The sequence below is a fragment of the Paramisgurnus dabryanus genome, chromosome 4 (assembly GCF_030506205.2).
Source record: "Paramisgurnus dabryanus chromosome 4, PD_genome_1.1, whole genome shotgun sequence".
Classification (NCBI taxonomy): Eukaryota; Metazoa; Chordata; class Actinopteri; order Cypriniformes; family Cobitidae; genus Paramisgurnus; species Paramisgurnus dabryanus.
Genome location: NC_133340.1, coordinates 21259287 through 21280879, shown reverse-complemented (window position 1 = coordinate 21280879; position 21593 = coordinate 21259287). Strand labels below are relative to the sequence as shown.

Genomic DNA, 21593 nt, shown 5'->3' with positions numbered 1-21593 from the left:
TTCAGCGCTAAGAACTCAAGCTTATGAGCTGGATAACGGGACTCACTACGTGATAACCCTCGGCTTGCATAGGCGATGACACGCAGCTGTCCCTCCTGCTCCTGATATAAAGCCGCTCCGAGGCCGGTGCAACTCGCATCTGTGTGAAGGATGTAAGGAAGTGCAGGATTTGCAAAGGCCAAAACTGGGGACATTGTCAACTTTCCAATGATCATCTCAAATGCCTGCTGGCAGGCGGGAGTCCAACGGTTCAGAAATGGTTCTTTGGGATGGTAGTATTGGCCACTTTTTTCCTTGGACTTTGAGTGCTTTCTTAGAGGTGGGTATCCAGATGTTAAGTCATTCAAAGGTTTCATTATACTTGAATAGTCTTTAATGAACTTTCTATAGTAGCCACAAAATCCAAGAAAGGCTTTCAACTCTTTCAGATGCTGAGGGACTGGCCAGGTCTTTAGCGCTGAAATCTTTTCTGGGTCTGTCTCCACGCCATGCTCTGAGACCACATGGCCCAAGTACCGGACTGAAGACTGGAAGAATTTACACTTTTCTGGGGACAACTTGAGCCCATACTCCTTCAGGCGATTGAGAACCTTAGTGAGTCTGGCTTCATGATCTTCTAAAGTTTTCGAGAAAACTATCAAGTCATCCAGGAAAACGACAACTTCCTTCAAATTCATGTCTCCCATGCATTTTTCCATCAGTCTCTGGAAGGTACTTGGGGAATTTGTCACCCCCTGGGGCATCCGATTAAATTCCCAGAATCCAAGCGGGCATACAAAGGCGGTCTTTGGCCTGTCAGCCTCCTCGACTTCAATTTGATAGTAGCCAGATTTTAGATCGAGGACGCTGAACCACTTGGAACCAGAGAGTGCTGTAAAGGTGTCATCCATCCTCGGAAGTGCACAGGCATCTTTCACCGTCTGCAGGTTCAGTTTCCTGTAGTCAATACAGAGACGTACTTGGCCATTCTTCTTCCTGACTACAACGATTGGAGAGGAGAATGGAGATTCACTTTCACGAATCACCCCAGCGTCGAGAAGCTCTTGAAGATGTTGACGAACAGCTTCTACATCATGTGGGTGTATCGGTCGAGCTCTGAGTTTGAATGGTGTTTCATCGGACAGTTTGATATGATGCTTGACTTTGTCTGTCCTTCCAAAGTCAGTATCATTCTGGGCGAAGACTTCAGGCATGCTATTTAATTTTTTAATGATTCTGTCTTTCCATTCTGGAGGGACTGGGGACTCGCCAAAGTCAAAGGCTAGGTTAGCTGCTTTGGAGGGTTCTGGTTTAGCTGGATTGGTCACGCTCTGCTTATGAGATAAGATGACTTGAATTGCACTGAGCTCAGCAATCACACTTTTAGCTGGGATAATAATGTCATGTTCAGACTCATTTGAGACCACAACTGGTAGTTTGCCTGGTAGATCAATGAGACATGGCTTTACTAGCAGCCCTCCAGGTAGAGAAGAGGATGAAGGGTACTCCATGATAGCAGACCTCTCAGTATGGAACTCTTTAACTGATGCCACTCCCTCCAAAACAACTGTTTCTCCAGCTGGAATTAGTTTTCTGTCTCTGCCTTGCATTCTCACTAGCCCGATGTTACTGTCATGACTTTGTTCTTGTCTCAGTTGAAGTATTTTCAGCACTGTTCTGTAGCCGTTTGGGACAGGGTGGTGACTTGCTGAACTTTTCCCTTTACACATGCCATACACTACATCGAGTGTGTTTGTACCCACAAGTATCTGGTAGCCTGAAGTGCCACTGTCTGGGACAACCAAGGCCAACGTTGGGACTTCATATTCAGCTCCAAGGAACTGTTTTGGGAAGGTGATTGTGACTGCAACATATCCAAGGTAGGGCACAGATTGACCATTGGCCCCTTCAACTTCCAGAAGGTTATAGAGTGGTTCGATCTGTTGCTCATGTAAGTATTGATCATAGAAAGACTTTGTGACTGTGGTTACTTGTGAGCCTGTGTCAAGGAGACAGGTGAACTGTTTGCCCTGGATGGTAACTTGACCTGTGCTTTTTGTGCCTATAAGTTTTTTTGGAACTCTAAAGGGGTGTTTCCTAACATTAGATTGATTCAGGGTAGCACCGAACTTGGGTTTGGTATCACTTTTATCTTTAGCAGGGCGTTGGTGAACTGCTTCAGCCTCAGTTTGCCCTATAACTGAGACTCTATCTAAAAATCCCTATTGTCTGGTGAGTGCTCTTTAGCCTCCCAGAGGCGCCGCTTTTCTTTCAGTTTATCTCTCTTCTCATTGACAAGATTGGGGTTTGGATCATTACTGCAAGCTGAGGAAATGTGACCGTCTTCGCCGCAGTTGAAACAATACCAAGGTCTCGGCTGGGTGCTTGTCTTTGAGCTGGTAGGTTTCCAGCTTGGTGCTCTGGGGTCAAGTTTGGAAACTGGCCCACTTGATTGATGCTCAGTGTTCCCCTTGGTCTTTGGGGCTTTCTTGGCTTTTTTAGACATCAGCGTGGTCAGTTGGCTCTGCAGAGATGCCACCTGCTGTTTAAGCTCTGTCAGTGGGTCAGACTCAGGCTGGAATGTTGCTTGTTGACTGCAGATGCATGCACTCTGAGAATTTGCCATAACCCGCTGTCGGTGTGAGCCAAGGTGCTTTTTCAAACGTGTGGCTTTAGCTGCCTGCCTATCTTCCTCAGTGCGGATTAATAATAGGAGCTCTGAAAATGCTGGTGGATGACTTTTCTTTCCTTCGAGGTTGAGGTCAGAGAGCAAATGGTTGTCCCAACACCCACGACAAAACTGTTTCAGAATATGTCTATCTGCTTCTCCAGCAGCAGCTCCTCCTCTCTTAACAGCAAGGTTCAGGGCAGCTTGAAGGCGGCAGAGGTAAGTAGAGGCCTTTTCACCAGGATCCTGAAGAGTATTCATAAACTGGGCGAAAAGCTCCTCGCCGTCCTCAACGGTTCCAAAGGCTGCGTCCAGAAGTTGAAGGTAAGTTTCAGGAGTAGCTTCAGGGCTTAATCTCTTGACAATATCCGCTGCAGGGGAGAGCAGACTTTCAAAGATTTTTCGTGATTTCTGAAGATTAGACAAGGTGGGGTCTTTTCTGAGAAGCTCAACATGTGAACGCCATGTGTCATAATCTGTCTCACTATTGGGTCTGGGAAGCTTGCCTGAGAAGGAACGAAGCTTGATTGGAAAGTGTGAATGTGTATTTAATTCATCTCTCCTCACAATGTGCTCAACAATGACCTTTTGAATTTCAGGTGGATTCAGGTCTCTCTCCGCTATGGACAGACTTCGCTTCACATCAGCTGATGAGCTAGGCTCAGCACCATTATGAATGAACCTTTCTCGAGAAGAATCAGAAAACAGCTGGGGGTCTGAGGGTTCAAATGCGTCAAGAGACGCGTTGAGCTGTCTGGCTCCAAACTCATTATCACCACTGCCATCAGTCTCTATTGTCTCACTGATTTCTGACATCATGTCTTTCAGCACCTCTTCAAAGCCTCTTCCACTCAGTTTTGCTAACTTCTTTATTTCATCGAGGTAGGCTTTGGTAACACTGCAGCCAATTTTAGTTGTGTACACACTTGCCAGAGCTTGAACATAGTATTTTACATCTGGATTGTGCTTAAGTTCATGTGTGTAGGGCAGAAGAGGGGCTAAGGCTTCAATAGCAGCACCATCTTGATACTCAATAATCAGGTTTTTATAAAACTCTGAGTTAATGTCAGTAACTGGGACAAGTCTCATGGAGCCGTACATCTTAAGGAAGTCTACGATCTCCTCATCTTCTGGTGACTCAAGCAAACCACTCACTATTACTGCATTGGGGACTTTGATACCTGAGCTCGTAATAAACTCCATGTTTGGTAAAGAGCTATCTATAAACGTGACAAATAGCTTATAAATAAATAGTATTAAATAGTATAAATAGCACACTTGAAAAAACAAAATTTTGGTTCACTGCTAACACATAACTAGGCTCCTGGCTGGCTCGCCACTTGTAACCCCTTTTTTTCCACTAGTGTAATTAATAACTAATTTAAGTATTGGTAAATTAGATCTGGGCTAGTATCAGAAGCTCTAGATACGACTACGGAGCCTAAAAGAGTAAAAGGTTAGCAGAAAACAGACAACACAAAATAGGTAAATATAAAAATGTATTATAAAATGTATTATAAAAAATAAATAAATTATTTACATTCCCTGCCTACCTAAGCCGGCTTCCTAAGTGCACAGTGCACAGTAAACTCAAAATAAATAACTCAAATGAAGAATGAGTCCATGGAAGTTCACAGTGTGTGTGTGTGTGTTTCTTGAAGTATTGGTTCTCTTCACTACCCGGGTAGGTTTACGTGTTCTTATCTGTATTTAAAATGGAGGCAAATGATGATGATCATAGGTCCAAAGATGCCACAGCTGGCCACACCAGGCTCTTGGTCCGTTCAGTTCTGCGGTTGGCTCGCCACTGACCGCTAGGGTCAGAATCAGATCTATCCCTTTCTATAAAACCAATCTATACATACAGTACAGAATGCATTAATCACAATTGCTTCATTTCTATTCAAATCTAATCAACTTTTCTCCATTCAAATGTCAAATCAAATATAACCAATTGTAAAGGATATAAATACTCTAATCATTATGCAAATGAATAGTTACACATCACACCACATAAGTCAGTTCCAATAAACAACAATTAATTAATCAATAAATCATGTACTTCCATCTCACAATACAAAAATAAATCATAGGATTTCTGAAACCCATTTCAGAAAATAGATATTGATATTTGAAACTTTTAAATCTATTTGTGTATCTTAATAACATTTTAAATGTTACATTTTAACATATTTATTATTTTTAACAATTAATATCCTCATATAAATATAAACATATATATTGACAATTAAATGTACTAAATCACCCTTATAAAACAAGACAAAACAAATACTCAATCAATCAAGTGACTTTTTAAGTCAATAAAACAGTATTAAGGCACCTTTAACGGTGTACAGCATAACAGATCAAATCAACATGCATTTAAATGTAAACAATTAGATTAACGATCTTTTATGGGCATCTATATAACAAAAAACAATATGAATCTGTATTTATATGGTGTTAAACAGCAAAAATCATGTTCACAACTCCGATTGGTTTTAAAAGAACGATATTTTGCGCTATAATGGAGCTTGCGCAATCATCATAACACTCGTTTTAGTATACACATCCTTACCGGAGGTATCTTGAAAACTCAATATCAGCAGCTTAACTTTCTCTCTGTCTCACTGCTTTCAACCTAATAAATACACAATATTTCAATAAATGGTATAAGATTTTTCTTTGAATTTCTATCCTTTAGAGGATATTATTCATACCAGATCTTGATACTTTCTAACAGCGTCTTCACCGGAGGAAAGTCATCAAGTGTTTGTTTTACCGGTAGGTTGCCTGGCAACTTGCAGGCAGAGTGATCTCTTTGCGCCACTCGCAGGCGATAAAGAGAACTGCACTCAGTAACCTTGTGTGGGTTACACATGCCTGACACACATGTACTTTTCTACACTGTATAGGAGATAAACAACAGTGGAAATCTTTCCTGTGTGTACTGGAACATCACTGAGTGGATTGTAGATGGTTGTTCTGTGGTAAAGATCAACAGCAGCTTCACTGTGTGTTCATGTGTTCATCTGTCAACATTCGCTCTCATCATGCAAACCAGACCATCAGAGGTAAGACAACCTGACACAAATGTGACTTAAATAAGTAAGAAAACCTTTAAGGTAGACTAAATCCCTATCAAGAATTACAAGCACTCATACACTGCTAACTCAAATGCAGATTAGACGGCAGCAGAGTTAACACATTGTATCGTGACATATTTTCTCAGGATAATAGTCAGCCGATGGAGTCGATGAATATGGTGTTTGTGATCGTGGGTCTGGTGTTTACTAGTTTGGCTCTGTTGACTTTTGCTTTCTGTCGATGGAAACCTGGAGTGAACAATGTAGCTCGAATCAACCTCTGCATCAGTCTGCTGTCTGCTCATCTTCTGTTCTTACTCACACAACAATTCATCAATCTCATAAAACCTCACAAGGTGAGAACTTTTGATTACAGAATACCAACATCTTTAGTTTAACTACACAGGAAAATCCCCAGTGTTAAATTAACTCTACCAGTGTTAAATCAACACTATTTGGTGTTTATATAATCCACACCAAGATCGGTGTTAAAAAAGACTGGTGTTAAAAATATAACTCTGAATCAGTGTTAAAGTTAATGAGATAATGAAGTGATGATTAAGACATTAATGGTGAGCACCTGCTGGTCATTCAAATCAATTACATTTTGGACATTTTCCTGTCTCTAAATTTTTATTTTGATGACTCGTTTTCTGGGGAAAATTTCAAAATAATAAAGAAAGACAAATTACTAAAAGCAATAGATGAATACTGTTAGGTGTATGCCTCCAAAAGCTGCAATCTTTCACGTTTGCCTCTCTATCAGCATCTCTGTTTGAAAAATAAAATAACTTGCAGAGTTATTTTCTAAATGGATAAGTTTGACTGATAAACAGCTGTCAGAACAAAATACAAGTGCTCAACTATTCCAGCATCCACACACGTGATTTAGTAGACAAATCTTCTTTCTGACATGATGTCTCACAAGTCAAATAGACATTTATCACAAAATGTATCACATTAAATCTTAAGTTTGTGTTTATTATGAGTTCATTTGAAGTCACCATTACTGTGATTAGTGTTTCATTTAGTTAGGCATTTGTCCCTTGACTTTCACTGATCTAACTCTCCTCTTTTAGCAATAGCAACAATGTTTTAGTAAGACCACTTGTTCATTGCTTCATGTAGAGGGAAAACCTTCCAGACCTTCTCAGTTTATTTATATTATATTCCACCCTACAAATCATTGACACATTTGATCACAAATTATGAAGAAACAGGCATATAAAAAAGCTCTACGCAAATGACATTGTATTGAACAAGGCTGCCGAAATGCTTTAGTGTGTTTTTGTTGTTGTTTTTGCTTAAGAGAGACTTCATGATTTCGGATACAAATCTCAACAATGGTGACAGTTAATGGTAAGAAAGTTGCTAAAGTTTTGTCATGTTGCAATGCATGATGGGATGTATGATTGAGTTTGGGACCCAGAATGCATTGCGTCATGAAGCTTTGTTGTTGATTGTCACCATGATTGTGTTTTATAGGCTGATTGTTGATGTCTCAGTGTGTCTGACTAACACCACAGATTAGATTTGGGTAAACAATATTTAACTCTTCAGGGTATGTGGACATTTATAGCGCTGTTGGATTTCATGGGAGCCTCACAGGGTTTGCAGAACATAAATTAAACACTTATATGCAGTGATTGCTTTTTTTATGATGTCATTGAATCCCTAGACTTACACTTTCATAATAATTAACATAGCAACAGTAATACACTACATTTCTCTCATCTTCCTCTGCTTTAACAGATGTGTTTTATAACACATTGCCACAATTAGCAGAAGAAACTAATACTAAACTTCAAGACCCAAGTACCCAACTAAAGGAAACACTAATCGGACCAATGGTGACTTACTTTATTAACCAGATTTCTTTAGAAGTTAAACCTATCATCCATGTAACTCTGCAAGCAAGTTGTAATTTTAGTTTTCAAACAGAGATTATGATAGTGTTCATTTAACTATATATGGTGATTTCATCTATTGCATTTAATAATTTGGCTTTCTTCAACATTTTAGTATTACTTTCTCCAGAAAAAGAGTCAACAAAATAAAATATTTAAGACAGGAACAGCTCCAAAATTGAGTTGATTTGACATGGAATGACCAGCAGGTGTTCATCATTAATGACTCAATCACTTCATTATCTTATTAACTTTAACACTGATTTAGTGTTTTTTTAACACCAATCTTGGTGTGGATTATATAAACACCGAGCAGTGTTAATTTAACACTGGGGATTTTGCTGTGTAGTTAGTAAGAAATTAATGTAAAACAGAAAATCCCTTTATTGTTTAAACTCTCTCTAGGAGTTGTGTGCTGTGATATCAGGAGCTCTTCACTTCTTCTTTCTCTCCTGCTTTGTGTGGATGTTCATTGAAGCTGTGCTGCTCTTCATCTGTGTGAAGAACATATCACAGATCAGCTCCAGACAGAGGGCGATGCTTAACAAGGGATTCTTGATTGTGATTGGTTATGCGATTGATTTTGTTATAGTGGGCGTGTCTGCTGGACTGGTTCCTGAAGCCTACGGCAGTGAAAAGTATGTATAAAGAGGATTGGTCAGTTGATTGGATTCAAGAAATTAAATCTTAAAGGGGCCATAACCTGCACCTTATTTTATGTTAAAAGAGGTTTTTTACACACCATACATTATTGTTTCTCCTCTTTACCCTGCCTGCCTGAAAGGGGTTGATTTTGTACAAATCATTCTGAAAAGCTCAGTGTCCACCGATTGGCCAGCTACCCAGAACGTTGTAACTGGCCTAAATACCTCTGTCGTCAGCCAAAATGTGACGCTCCTTACCATGTTTGCAAGATTAGCTCCCAATGCAATACTGACAGGAGTTAATATTGTCTTTACCGCCTTATTACCTATATTAGTTGAATCTGATCCAGAAAATGCAGATGATCAAGCTAATCGATCAAATTTACCAACTTGGCTTGAGCAGGGCAGATCTGTAATACTAGACATTAAAACCATGTCTGCATTTGTTATTGTAGAATTGACAATCAAAAAGCACTACTCTGCACTGCTCAAAACTTGCATTTAAATTGGGGTTTAGTCAGTAGTAAATTCTTTAAATATGAAAACATAGACTACTTACAGGCTGTGTGTCTGAAGCAGGCGGAATTATGATAATGACTGTTGTGTCCATGTCAACAGGCTGAGGAAGTAAACTGTTGCTTACAACACTTTGGTTCGTTGTAGTCCAAGAAAAGAAATTTCAGTTAGAGACGATAACTCGCGTCATTATTTACTTTGGGATTTGTACATTTTGCATATCTTTAACATGTACTAATACACACTTACACACCAAAGGAAATGTAAAATTGTGATTCAGATAATAGGTGCTCTTTAATGTATTTGCTGAAAAATACACAACATTGAGTAAGTTAAGTTATGATCTTTTCCACACACTTTTCCTCCTCTGACTGAAACAGTCTAAGGGTGCACTCACATTTGGCATGGTTATCTTTAACCATTTTCAGGCACGGTTGTCCCAACTCGCCAGTGGGCAGATGCAACGATACAATGATGTGGGCTGCGTTCAGTACAGACAAAATGTTGCACAACCTTTTTTAAACTATAAGTATAACTTTGTGTGTTATAGGGGCCATGGCATGAAAATTTTAGCATTGCCACTTTGTATTTGTAAGCAAAAATAAGGTCATTGAAAGAGATTGAAATGAAATGTCATAAGGAGATGTTATTATAATAATACCAGCCCTTAAACTGCACTATCCAACCACAGCACTGCCATTTAGTGCAGAGAGAAAGAGAGATAGAAAAAATAATTCACAGCACAATTGAATTTCAATTGCATCAAACAACACATTTTTGCTCACACCTACAAAGTGGTAATGCTAACATTTTCATGCCATGACATGAATTCTTTAGCCAGTGCCACGTTTTTCACGATTTTCACTAAAGTTTAATGCCTTCCAGAAAATGTTTTTCTTTAAATATATGAACATACAAAATATCAAATGAAAGAACAGTTCCCTTTCAATACGGTTCACTTCGCATTGCGTCAGTTAGCTGACGCTATGGGGGAAACTCCTGTTTACTCCGTGACTGAAGCCTATTGGTTAACGTCTGTACAAAGTACAGACCAATGACGTTTGAACCCGCGCGCGGGAGGAACGCGTCCTTATATAAGCGCGGTTCAATCGTCAGGAGCTCATTATTTTCTCCTTCAGCGCGAACCTCTCGCTGCTCCGAAGAAAAAGAAGAAGCCTTACCTCGCCGTTGACAAAAGCCCTGCAGCGGAGTCCAGGCCTAGCGTCTTCCCCTGCCGTTTTCCGGCTGAGAACCGAAGATAGCAGAGTCCAGGTCTAGCGTCTTCCCCTGCCGCTTTCCGGCCGAGAACCGAAGATAGCCTTCGCTTGCCGTGGTTCGAGCCCTGTGCAGCGGACACACGCCTGACGAGGTCTCCCCTGCGGCCGCCCGGTAAGATCAATATTTTTAATATAAAGCTATAAGCTAAAAGAGCAGGCGCTGTTGTAATAGCGTCCAGCACAGCGGCTCGGTGAGCCTCTCTGCTATGAATTTCCTCCGAGCGCGTTACCGGTCTGGCACCTCCCACGCCGGGACCGCGCTTATGCTTTGGTTGTCTTATCCATGTTTCGTGCTCCCCCTGCTGTTCCTCTCTCGCCGGGATGAACACACGGCGAGCCATGAGACTAGATGGATGCATAGACAAGCACACACGGACTAACCCCCCCTGTGTTCTGTCACACCGCAACCGTTCATGCTTACAGAGTCCCTTCGCTCCTATCACATTTAGTGGCGAGATCTCTGGCACATATATTAATCCCCCGAGTGCATCGGGTGATACCGTCACGACGCATGGCTGTTCTGTCTGTGTTGCTGCTCCCCTCTGCCGTTCCTCTCTTGTTGAGATGAACAAGCGGGGAACCGTAGACCTGGATAGATGCATACGACAAGCAAACACGGGCGGTCTGCCCCTGTCTCTGTCATAGCACAGCCACTCGTGCTCCACGCTCGCGGAGTCCCTCGCTCCTTTCCCCACAGTGGTGAGGTCTCTTAACGGCTTAGCTAGCACGCGGTATTACGGCTCGCTGCCTCTAAATGCAGCTGTCCAGTGTTCAACGATTACAGAGCTTCATGCCCCTCCCCTCCTGGAGCGGCGCGATCTCATTCGTCTGCTCGATAGGGCCGATTCGCCGCTATTGGAGCACCAAGAACACTCATTATAAGAGAGCTTCATGCCCCTCCCCTCCTGGAGCGGCACGATCTCATTCGTCTGCTCGATAAGGCGGACACGCCTCTATTGGAGCGCTAAAACACTTATTATAGAGCTTTACTGGCCTGAGCCGATCTCACTTCAGATAGCTCATTTTTTGTCTGCCTGGTAATTTCTCTCTGGTTTAGACGGAATCAGAGGCAGAACGAATTTGTTTATAATATACTGAGGCCCGAATACCTCCCTTTATTCAGTCCCGTCCTATATCAGTGCGCTGAATATTGGTACATTCTTATATATATATACCCGGTTTTTCTGCCCTTTTAATAAACGGCAAAACCGCGGGCCTCGCGGCAGACTTCCTCTCTGCGATGGGTTCAGTCTGACATTAAACTACCTAGACATACTACCCTGCTCCGTGAGCCGTTCGGTCACCGTCACTACTGAGGCTTGTGCACCTGAACGGCTGAGCTCTGGTCTCCGCAGCATAGCTGCATCAACAGAGAACGAAACTGTCTGGGAAAAAGGGGTTATGTCGCGCCTCGGCTGGACTGCCCTGAAATGTTTTCTGTGTGCTGTTTATCCAAACATACTGTGTAATACTGTCGGCTATGCGACCTCACTATAGTGGCGAACGGTATTTAATTCCTCTAAAAGAGTAATTTCCGTGCTTACTATACTGTGTATTGACACCCACGGTTGTACGGTGTCTCTAAACACTTTATCGCCTTACTGACAAGCAATCAGTAATACGCACACACGGCCCGCTGTCCATAATTCTATCGACGCTAGCCGAAAAAACCCCGGTTTGGCCATATAATGTGTATTGACACCCCACGACTGTACGGTGTCTCTAACACCTTTCTGCCAAATTCGCTCGCAGCCCACCTCAGTTTCTCCGCTACGATGCTGATGGCGCAAACGAGCACGGTCTTACGGCTGTTATTCTCTCTTCCTAGAGGAAGGACAGCCTCAGACTTTTGCATGGCTCCAAGCGTTTGAATCGCGCCCTCTCCGGACGGCCACTCAAAGGCTTACAGCCAAGCGGTTTATGACGTTTTTCGGCCATATAGCTGATTTATATTAGCGGATCCGAAGACGCTCACACCTCCGCTCCAATACTCGGAGATATTAAGGGTAATATCAACCTCAAGTGAGCTTGCTACCCGCCACAATAAGTTTCAAAGCTTAAAGCGCGCGCACAGTCAGACGCGCGCGGCATCTCGTTTAAGACGGGCGCACGTACCCCTCTAACGAGCCTCAGAAAGCTGAATATCGTGGCATTGTTCATAAGTCCACTTCAGTTTGACTAAGCAAAGGTCCCGCCCCGAGCTGACGGCCGGGAAGCTTGCTTAAGTTACACACTGCTGCATGAAGTGCTGTCATTACGAGCTAGCCCAGCATTTGCTGTGGGTTGAACACGCTTTACGACGGCAATCAGCCTTCGGCGCGTGGAACGCCGTTTGTCTCATATAAATCACCTTGTACTGTGAATACGGTACATTAAGAGGATGATTTAGCACTGCAGCACTCTCGACCGTGTTATTGTGATAATGCGGTCGGGCAATCTACGGTGGTTTCATTATTTACCGAACCAGACTGAGATCTCGCCCCCTGAACAAGCTGACGAGTCATCTCCTTTATAAACTCATTGCATCGCTTTATAAGCTATGTTCAATCAGAGTGATACGCATCTCATGCTTAAACTACCAATATTAACCCATTACGATGGGCGTGCGGAGATGGCATCCGTGGGACACGACCTACATTACGTGCCTTATGACACATTGACACAAGCTGCTAGGACCCCTTTCACGAGGCGTCCTTATGCAAAGTCTGATCCATTCTGTCTAGTGACATTTGAAAGTCAATACCCCCCGCGAATCGTGGGTGGAACACTTTTCTCCTCACTACAGAGGCACGGCGGCTCTCTCCCCTACCTATATCTATGTGGCCGTGATAACAGCGAACCACGCTTTTACGACCGACCATTCATTTAATTCACAAGCCTGTCATCTCTCAGATGCGGACGGCGGCGGTAACAGCGAACCATGCTTTTACGGCTGGCCATTCACTTTATTCATAAGCCTGTCATTTCTCAGATGCGGACGGTGCCCGAGGCACAGCGCTCTGGAACTGTCCAAGGTCCTGGATGACACATACGTCTGACGTACATCAGACGATCAGCTGTTCATCTGCGTCACAGATCACTCACTAGAGCACCTGTCAATACAGGCTATTTATGGATCGTTGACGTTATCACCTCCCGTGACAATTATGCTCACTTGTCTTAGAGCATGGGCATGGTCTTAGAGGTTTCTCATTTGACAATTGTGACACGGCCGGCTGGTCCCCGCCGTCCACGTTGCCAGTTTACAGCTTCGACATCCCTGCTTCGCACTACTGAGGTTTGTTGCATTAAAGGTGCGCCCATTAGCTCACCTGTATGCACGATATGGTTTTTAATTATATGCGTCCACCGTGCGCTCAGAGAAGCTCACATGTACACGCTATAACATTCTGGTATACAATAAGATGCGCTTGGGAAAGCTCACCTGTATACACAGCTGTGTTATGATTTGTGACACATACATTGTTGTTCATCTGTGTACGTTCACGGTGCGTTGGGTGCCCACCGTTACGTTCATCAATCATATTGGTACACATTCACGGCGCGTTCTGTGCACTGATTTATCTATACGCATTCACGGTGCACTGAAGAGTTCACCCGTGTGCGCACAATTTATTATCAGAACACATGACGGCGCGCTCGAGAATCTTGCCGGCCTGTGCATTATAACACTCTGATTCATCTATATGCATTCACGATGTATTCAAGTGTTCACCTGTGCCCGTGCAATTTATAGTCAATACACATTTACGGCGCGCTTGGAAAGCTCACCGATCTGTGCACTATAATACTACCTATATGCACCCCGATGCGCTCGAGGGTGCACCTGGGTTCACACTATTGTGGTATCTGTATAATCCCACGCTACGAACCGTTCTGCCGCATATTATAGTCAGATCGGCCGTTCGTGAGCTTCGCAGATCACTCACTACGTATGTCTGTTGCTTACAGTGGTTATTTAGATGGATCGTTGAAACCATCGCACTGGCTCACGCCCCTCTATGAGCTATGTCCTATATAGAGCCCACTCTCTGCGAGTTTGGCTTCTTCATGAACTTGGTCTACAGGGGTATATATATCTATATTTGATATCTGCTACGCGGCCGGCTGGTCTTCGCCGTCTACGTTGTCAGATTGTACAGCTTAGACGTCCCTGCCCTACGAGCGCAGGTTCTCTCGGCTCAATCATGCACGCTCATGCGTTTTATGTGTACACCACGGTGCGCTCAGCGAGCTCACCAACGTGACTCTGAATTTACTTATCTCGCACAGCCGCGGCGCGCTCGGTACCTCGCCGTCTTGTGCTATGTTATGTGCCCCCGGTGCGTTTAAAACCCCACCGTGTGCGCGTCAACAATTTATATGGTGCTTACACATTTGCTTTTTAAGCTGTGAATATGCCGGGTATAGGGCCACACGCAGTGTCTCTCCGGTAAGGCACTTCAGTACGTTGTGTATGCACGGCGTGATGGGATTACGTTCCCCCATAGCGTCAGCTAACTGACGCAATGCGAAGTGAACCGTATTGAAAGGGAACGCTTAGGTTACTCACGTAACCCCGGTTCCCTGAAATAACGGGAACGAAGCATTGCGTCTCTTGCCGTGCTACAAACGTCTACGCAGCGAGTGTTATTCGGCTGCGCGCTTCAGTCGAATATAATGAGCTCCTGACGATTGAACCGCGCTTATATAAGGACGCGTTCCTCCCGCGCGCGGGTTCAAACGTCATTGGTCTGTACTTTGTACAGACGTTAACCAATAGGCTTCAGTCACGGAGTAAACAGGAGTTTCCCCCATAGCGTCAGCTAACTGACGCAATGCTTCGTTCCCGTTATTTCAGGGAACCGGGGTTACGTGAGTAACCTAAGCGACCTTCTGCTTTAAAAAAAAATGCTCCCAAAAAATGTTTTCTGCCAACATAAAAAGTCTCAATTTTTATGCTTTAAAAACGTTTCTTTGTTGTCTGATTTATTTATTTTTGCTTTTTATGTAAATGATAGAGAAACATGCATTTAATTATTTTAAAACTTTCTAAAGTTTCTAAAGTTCATGTAGGCTAAGTCAGATGTGGCCCACTTAGGGACAATACTTCAAGCCCCTATGATGCTTACCAACAGCCATATCACCCTGTAGCCCAAGAAAGCTTGCCCACTGAAACTAAGCAGGGCTGAGCCTGGTCAGTGCTTGGATGGGAGACCACCTGGGAAAGTCAGGTTGCTGCTGGTAGAGGTTTTAGTGAGACACTAACACAACAGTATAGTGATGGGGACACTATACTGTCAAAAAAGCACCGTCATTTGGATGAGACGTTAAACCGAGGTCCTGACTCTCTGTGGTCGTTAAAAATCCCAGGATGTCCTTCGAAAAAGAGTAGGGGTGTGCCCCGGCATCCTGGCCAAACTTGCCCATTGGCCTACTAATCATCCCCTCATACTAATTGGCTATATCACTCTGTCTCCTCTCCACTAATAAGCTGGTGTGTGGTGAGCATTCTGGCGCAATATGGCTGCCGTCGCATCATCCAGGTGGATGCTGCACATTGGTGGTGGTTGAGGAGATTCCCCCATTCAGATGTAAAGCACTTTGAGGTCTGCAGAAAAAGTGCTATATAAATGAAACGAATTATTATTATGCTTACATTGGCCCCACCTAGAAATGTTGGCTGCTGACTCACAGCCTGTGAGTAGTCTATGTTTTCATAATTAAAGAAGTTACGTCTGAAAACCCATCAGAGTAGCGCTTGTTGTTTGTCCTTTCTATGATCACAAATGCAGACATTGTTTTAGTATCCTTACCAATCTGTCATGGCCTAAGCCGTGCTGGCAAAGTTGATCTGCCTTTTCTAGAACAGATTCAGCTCGTATTGATACGGTATTAATATGATATTAACTCCTGTCAGCATTGCATTATGAGCTAATGTTCAAAAATGTTTAAGGCACGTCACATTTCTGGCTGAAGACAGAGGTATTAAAGACAATCACAATGCCTGGCCAATCAAAGGACACTGCGCTTTTCAGAATATGAGCTTTGTAACAAATCAAAGCGTTTGAGGAAGGTAGGGATTAATGGAGCAACAATAATGTATGGTATGTTGGAAATAATGTTTTTTTGAACCATAAACCACGCGAATACATTGTATTATACCAAATAAACAAAATAACGTTGTTTTAGCAATGTTATAGGTGCTGTTTAAGTGTTTTTTTTTCTGTAAGCAGATGTTGGATTAAACAGGAGAAAGGCTTCGTCTGGAGTTTTCTGGGACCGGTTTGCTTCATTCTTGCAGTAAGTTTTAGTTTCAGACCAGTTGAAGTTTAAACCACTGGAAAAGAAAGTGATTGTTTCTTTACTGTGTTTTGTTTCTGCAGATAAACACGATTATCTTCATCAGTATCTTTATCAGTCTGAACATAACTCTCAAAAACCTCAACCTTGATGTTTCACACATGAGACAAACCAAGTAACAAACACCCTGATTTTAAAGTGGTCATGTCATTAGAAATCAGTTGTTTATATTTTTTCACAAGTGCTTGATTTACTTTCACACTTAATGATGTCAATAAATCCCAGTGTTAAAAGTAGTTTTAATCGATTCTTGATGCTCACTTTACATTCAAAGGCTCACGATAAACATAAGATCTCTCTCTCTCTCTCTCTCTCTCTCTCTCTCTCGCTCTCTCTCTCTCTCTCTCTCTCTCTCTCTCTCTCTCTCTCTCTCTCTCTCTCTCTCTCTCTCTCCAGGATTACGGTTTTTAAAACTCTAGCTCAGTTTGTGATTTTTGGTTGTCCCTGGATTCTGGGTCTCTTCAGTATACACAGTAAGATGATGGAGATTCTCTTCCTGATCCTGAACTCACAGCAAGGAACCTTCATCTTCCTGGTCTTCTGTGTTCTCAATAATGAGGTAAATTTTCCCATACTCATTGTGTACCATATCCATAAAGAGGTCCGGCTATTTGTCTCTCTCTTTTGACTGTGAACAATTAAATCAATCTAACCAATCCTTTGTCAATTTTTTCCTGTAATGGCTTCTCTCATCTCATCTCTTGTTTAGGTCAGACAGCAGTATGTGAAGTGGATGAGAGCTGTCTTTCCCGGACTCGAACCAAATACCTTATAAAATGCCCCTATCCCCAAAAAATGATTACAGTTAAATAGAACTACAGATAAAAGTTTATGTAGTCATAGTCTTATTTTCTGTACATGTTATTGATAAACATTCCATACTTTATACAATAATGCAGAAATACAGTCTTCATGTAAATACAATATTTACTCGTGTAAAGGGAACAATATTTAAAACTGCTAGTAACCTCAGGTGTGTTTCACTTAATGTGACACTGAGCAGATCGATCGCTACAGTATTTCGAAAGCTCATTTGGCCCTACCAATAAGCAACATAAGCCGTTGCATAAGCCCCCTTTGCTGTGCATGAAAATAAAATGTACTAGCTATGTACCACTTATTTGCGTCTGTCAATCACGCATTAGCATAAACTGTGCAAAGCTTAATAATGAAACCAGTCTGGCGCAGATATGAAAGAGGATGAGGAAAGAAAGGAGCAAGAGAAGGGTGTTGAATTAACAAGATATGTAAAACATTGTTGAAAATACTTGTAACTGTGGTTCTGTACAATGACCAATTGCTTATTAAACATACTAAATGGTGTTTTATTTTTATAAAATTTATAAAATACCTGATGTGTTTTGTCAAGGTTAGGGGTTAGTGTGGAAGGGGACAGAATATAATTTGCACAGTTAAAAGCTTTACGTCTGTGGAGAATCCTCATGAACCATGTGTGTGTGTGTGTGTGTGTGCACTTTTGAAGTATTTGAAGTATTGTATGTTTTCTAAATACATTGATGTAGCATGCAAAATGTAATTATATTGTGTTGTTGTTAATCTGATATTGTCAGATTGTCTTTGTGATATAATCTGTGCAATGTTAGTATTTTGTGTACATTAGATGATGGGGGGCCTCATTTTGAAATCTGCTTAGGGCCCCTAAAAAGCTAGGGCCCGCCCTGCATAATAATATAACGTTGAGATCGTTTCCCCAGCAATGCTGCATCGAACTTTGTTTATTAAGCAGCGAGTAACATTGTAGTTCAGGAAACATCCTGCATTGATAGCACAGCTCTGATTGGTATTATTGAGTGCATGAACCACATGACTGTGTTGTGTCGCATCTCTGTTTTTAAATAACTTTGGTCCTAATAAAATAAAATACAATAATGATTTATTTTTATTGTTAATTAATTCTTAATAAATAGAGTGAGAAATCACTTTGTTGTATGTGTCATATTTACACACATAGTAGAAGATGAAAAAACACAACACTTTGTATACAAAATTTGTGACAAATATGTTTTTGTTATATATATATATATATATTGTCAATGATCCAAACAAAGAAAGCAATTATTCCAGTTCCTGCAGTCTTTGGTTTCTGTTCTGTGCAGCACTGTCAAAATATCCAATTTTACAGCAGAAATAAATATTTTACAGCCTGGCACAAGAAGTGTTTTCATCTTCATAGCTAATTTTGCCCTTCATGACAACTGTGGGTGGAATATTTTTCCTTTAAAATGCAAATGAGCTGATGAAATGCAAACACTGATCACAATGATGGTGGTTTGTTGTAATTGAAACTCAATTATTTTCTCTCTGCAATAAATGACAGTACTGTGGTTGGATAGTTAAAATTAAGGGGCGGTAATATTGTAATTCCGCTTGGTACCTACCTCACAAAACAGGCGAAATCTGAACGACCAAATTTTTCACATGCTTGCAGAAAATAGCTTACCCAAACTAAGTTACTGGGTTGATCTTTTTTCAAGTTTAGCGCTTAAACTTAAGTTTAGCAAGACCCAAATATAGCCCTTAAACATAAAAAAGTCAGATTTTCATGCTATGACCCCTTTAAGAAATGCAAAACATGAGTCATGCTGGCATTGCAGTACAATGATAGATAAAACAGATAATGTGGTCTTATACATTAGTGGAATATTTATCTCATATATGTTATCTTTTATAATAATTATAACCTAATTATTTCTTATGTCTTAACATAGTTGTATCCTCCATTTTATGTGTGATCATTCATTTGTCTTATTTAGATGATTAATAATTAAATTATTTGAAGATTATGTTGCTGTCATGCATCTTTTTGTTCTGGTTCTAAGTGAAATTTACATCAATTGCAAGTTTTACTAACACCTTTTCAGTAATACTAATAATAATGAAATGATGCACTTTTTTGAATGTGTATTTTTGGACTTCATGTTCATAAAAAATCCCTCAGCTCCACACAATGTTGCTATGGAAATGTATCACATTGGAAATGTAAAGAACAACAGTGGAGGTTATTTGAATATTATTTGGATATTTTGTGTTTGGATAAACATAGTATTTTTTCAGTTTGTCTGAAAGCAGATGTTTGCATGGTTACGAGTCATAGGAATATGGTAGTTATGTAAAAAATCATACCACTGAATTTACATAGAACATTTCTAACTTCCCCATTGCATTTTTTTTTCTGTATCTCTCTGACCAATTTCTACATCCACACTATATACGACCCTAAACAAAACATGACCATTCACCCACACAGGGATTGCATGTACAAGTTTGAAAAAGCCACCCTTAAACACACAAAATAGCTTTTTTCTGCAAGGCCTGCAGTTCTGCCTCCATATTATTGTGTGTGTTTGATTTTATACAGCACCGTGCCAACTGACAGGCCAATGATGTCAAAATACAGCGAGATTGATTTGAAAGCATACAGAGCAGATGACTCTCAAATCGCTCTCGCTATATTTTGATTTCATCAGCTTGGTTCTTGAGACACCACATGAAACCCTTTCCCAAATGACACCCTAAACACTCATGGTCTTTCTACAGTCTGCACTTTTCTGACTTAACTCTGCTTTGACTGTCGAGAAGCAGGACCGAAAAGGGGTCGCCCATACCTACTTTATTAAAACCTAATATGACAAATAGGAGACCGAAAGGCAGGGGTCACTAATGCTCCTCCTGGCTGGCCGGTATCTCTGAGTTTAGCTTCAACCCTAATCAAACACAACTGATGCAGCTAATTAAGGTCATACTAGAAACTTCCAGAAAGTTGTGGCAAGTTGGAGCTAAAAACAGATATACACCAGTGGCACCTCGTGACTGCTCTTCCAAGGGGCACGAATTCAAAATATGTGTTCGGAGTGTGACGTGTGTTTCAAAATATGTGTTTGTTATGTGAACACATATTTTGAATTTGTGCCCCTTGGAAGAGCAATCACGTGTTTCTGCACACACGTCAAAACCGTTTATGATAAAAGAGACGCTCACGTTCACAAAATACACGCAAGACACCCCCTTAACAGTAAACTCTGATTATGCATGAGATTATGCGAGTACCTGGCAAACGCGAGCGTCTCTTTTATCATAAACTCTTTAGACGCATCTGCAGGCGCTTATTTTGACAAAACACGTGATGTACATAGGTTCACTCGACATGCTGAACACATATTTTGACACGACGAACCACACACGGTGGGCTACATTCATGTTGTGAAGCACTTCGCATCATGCTCCCTCGAACAAAGAAGTCACCGTGCGCCACTGATATACACCCCCATTGGATACCCCTGCTCTAAGGTCTTGTGGACTTATTGGACACGTGTGCGCAGCTATTGTAAGTCTACAAGACCGTAAGTCCACATAAAGTGCCCCATTTTAAAAGCAGCCATACTCGAACATGCCTTTTGTTTACATGATCATTACAGATCATTGTCACCTTTCTGAAGTTTAATGGTCATATTTTCCTCATTAACGACACAAAAAATTACCAGCCTACCTCATATATATTTTAAATACAGTTAAAGACGAGTACAAAGTCAGTAATAAAATAATATTAAAATTATGAGCAATAACACAGGCTGTACAGGTTTATTATTTATAAATTAAATAGATGAATCCTTATTAAAAACGTGAACCAATCACGATCATTGAGTGATTTTTTATTTGTCCATTGTTGTATAATTAATTAAAGACTATTAACGTTCAATTTCGACATAACTGAAAATATTTACGAGGATAATCGGGGCACTTGTAAATATGCCAGTTTAAGCGCAGGAAAACATGAACTGAGTATTTGGGCTCTGTATGAAGCCTTAAAAAGCAGATTTATGTGCTCACTTCAGATGTTTGCACACACAAAACTTCTTAAACAGCGCATGAGAGGTGCATTGACATATCTTTCACATCATCTTTGCTTGAATATGTAAACTGGTAAGGCCTCAAACAATGTGCAAGTGCTAAAACTTTTGTCACGTAGCTTCACTTGCTCATGTGACAATTTTATCAACTACTGTACAGCCCAAGCATCATTCACACTGAACCCAGGCTGTACTAAACTGTAGTTGCCAGGTTGATGTCACAAATTGGTTGAAATTTGTATGATGTGTTGATTTTTTTAGGTGTTTCCTTAAAGACCTGGCAACTTGTGAACAATGCATTACTCA

General features: G+C 41.3%; 1 protein-coding gene across 1 annotated transcript in view; it reads left to right on the top strand.

The window, feature by feature from the left end:
• The window catches only part of LOC135752467 (adhesion G protein-coupled receptor E3-like), a 35163-nt gene extending 16804 nt beyond the window's left edge, over nt 1–18359 (top strand). The window contains exons 9-15 of the mRNA XM_073814292.1: nt 5563–5721; nt 5880–6089; nt 8046–8278; nt 16293–16359; nt 16443–16534; nt 16816–16978; nt 17129–18359. Coding sequence (XP_073670393.1) covers nt 5563–5721; nt 5880–6089; nt 8046–8278; nt 16293–16359; nt 16443–16534; nt 16816–16978; nt 17129–17194 — 990 coding nt within the window. The 3' untranslated portion in view covers nt 17195–18359. The remainder of the gene's footprint in view (nt 1–5562; nt 5722–5879; nt 6090–8045; nt 8279–16292; nt 16360–16442; nt 16535–16815; nt 16979–17128) is intronic.
• The last annotated feature ends 3234 nt before the right edge of the window (nt 18360–21593 follow it).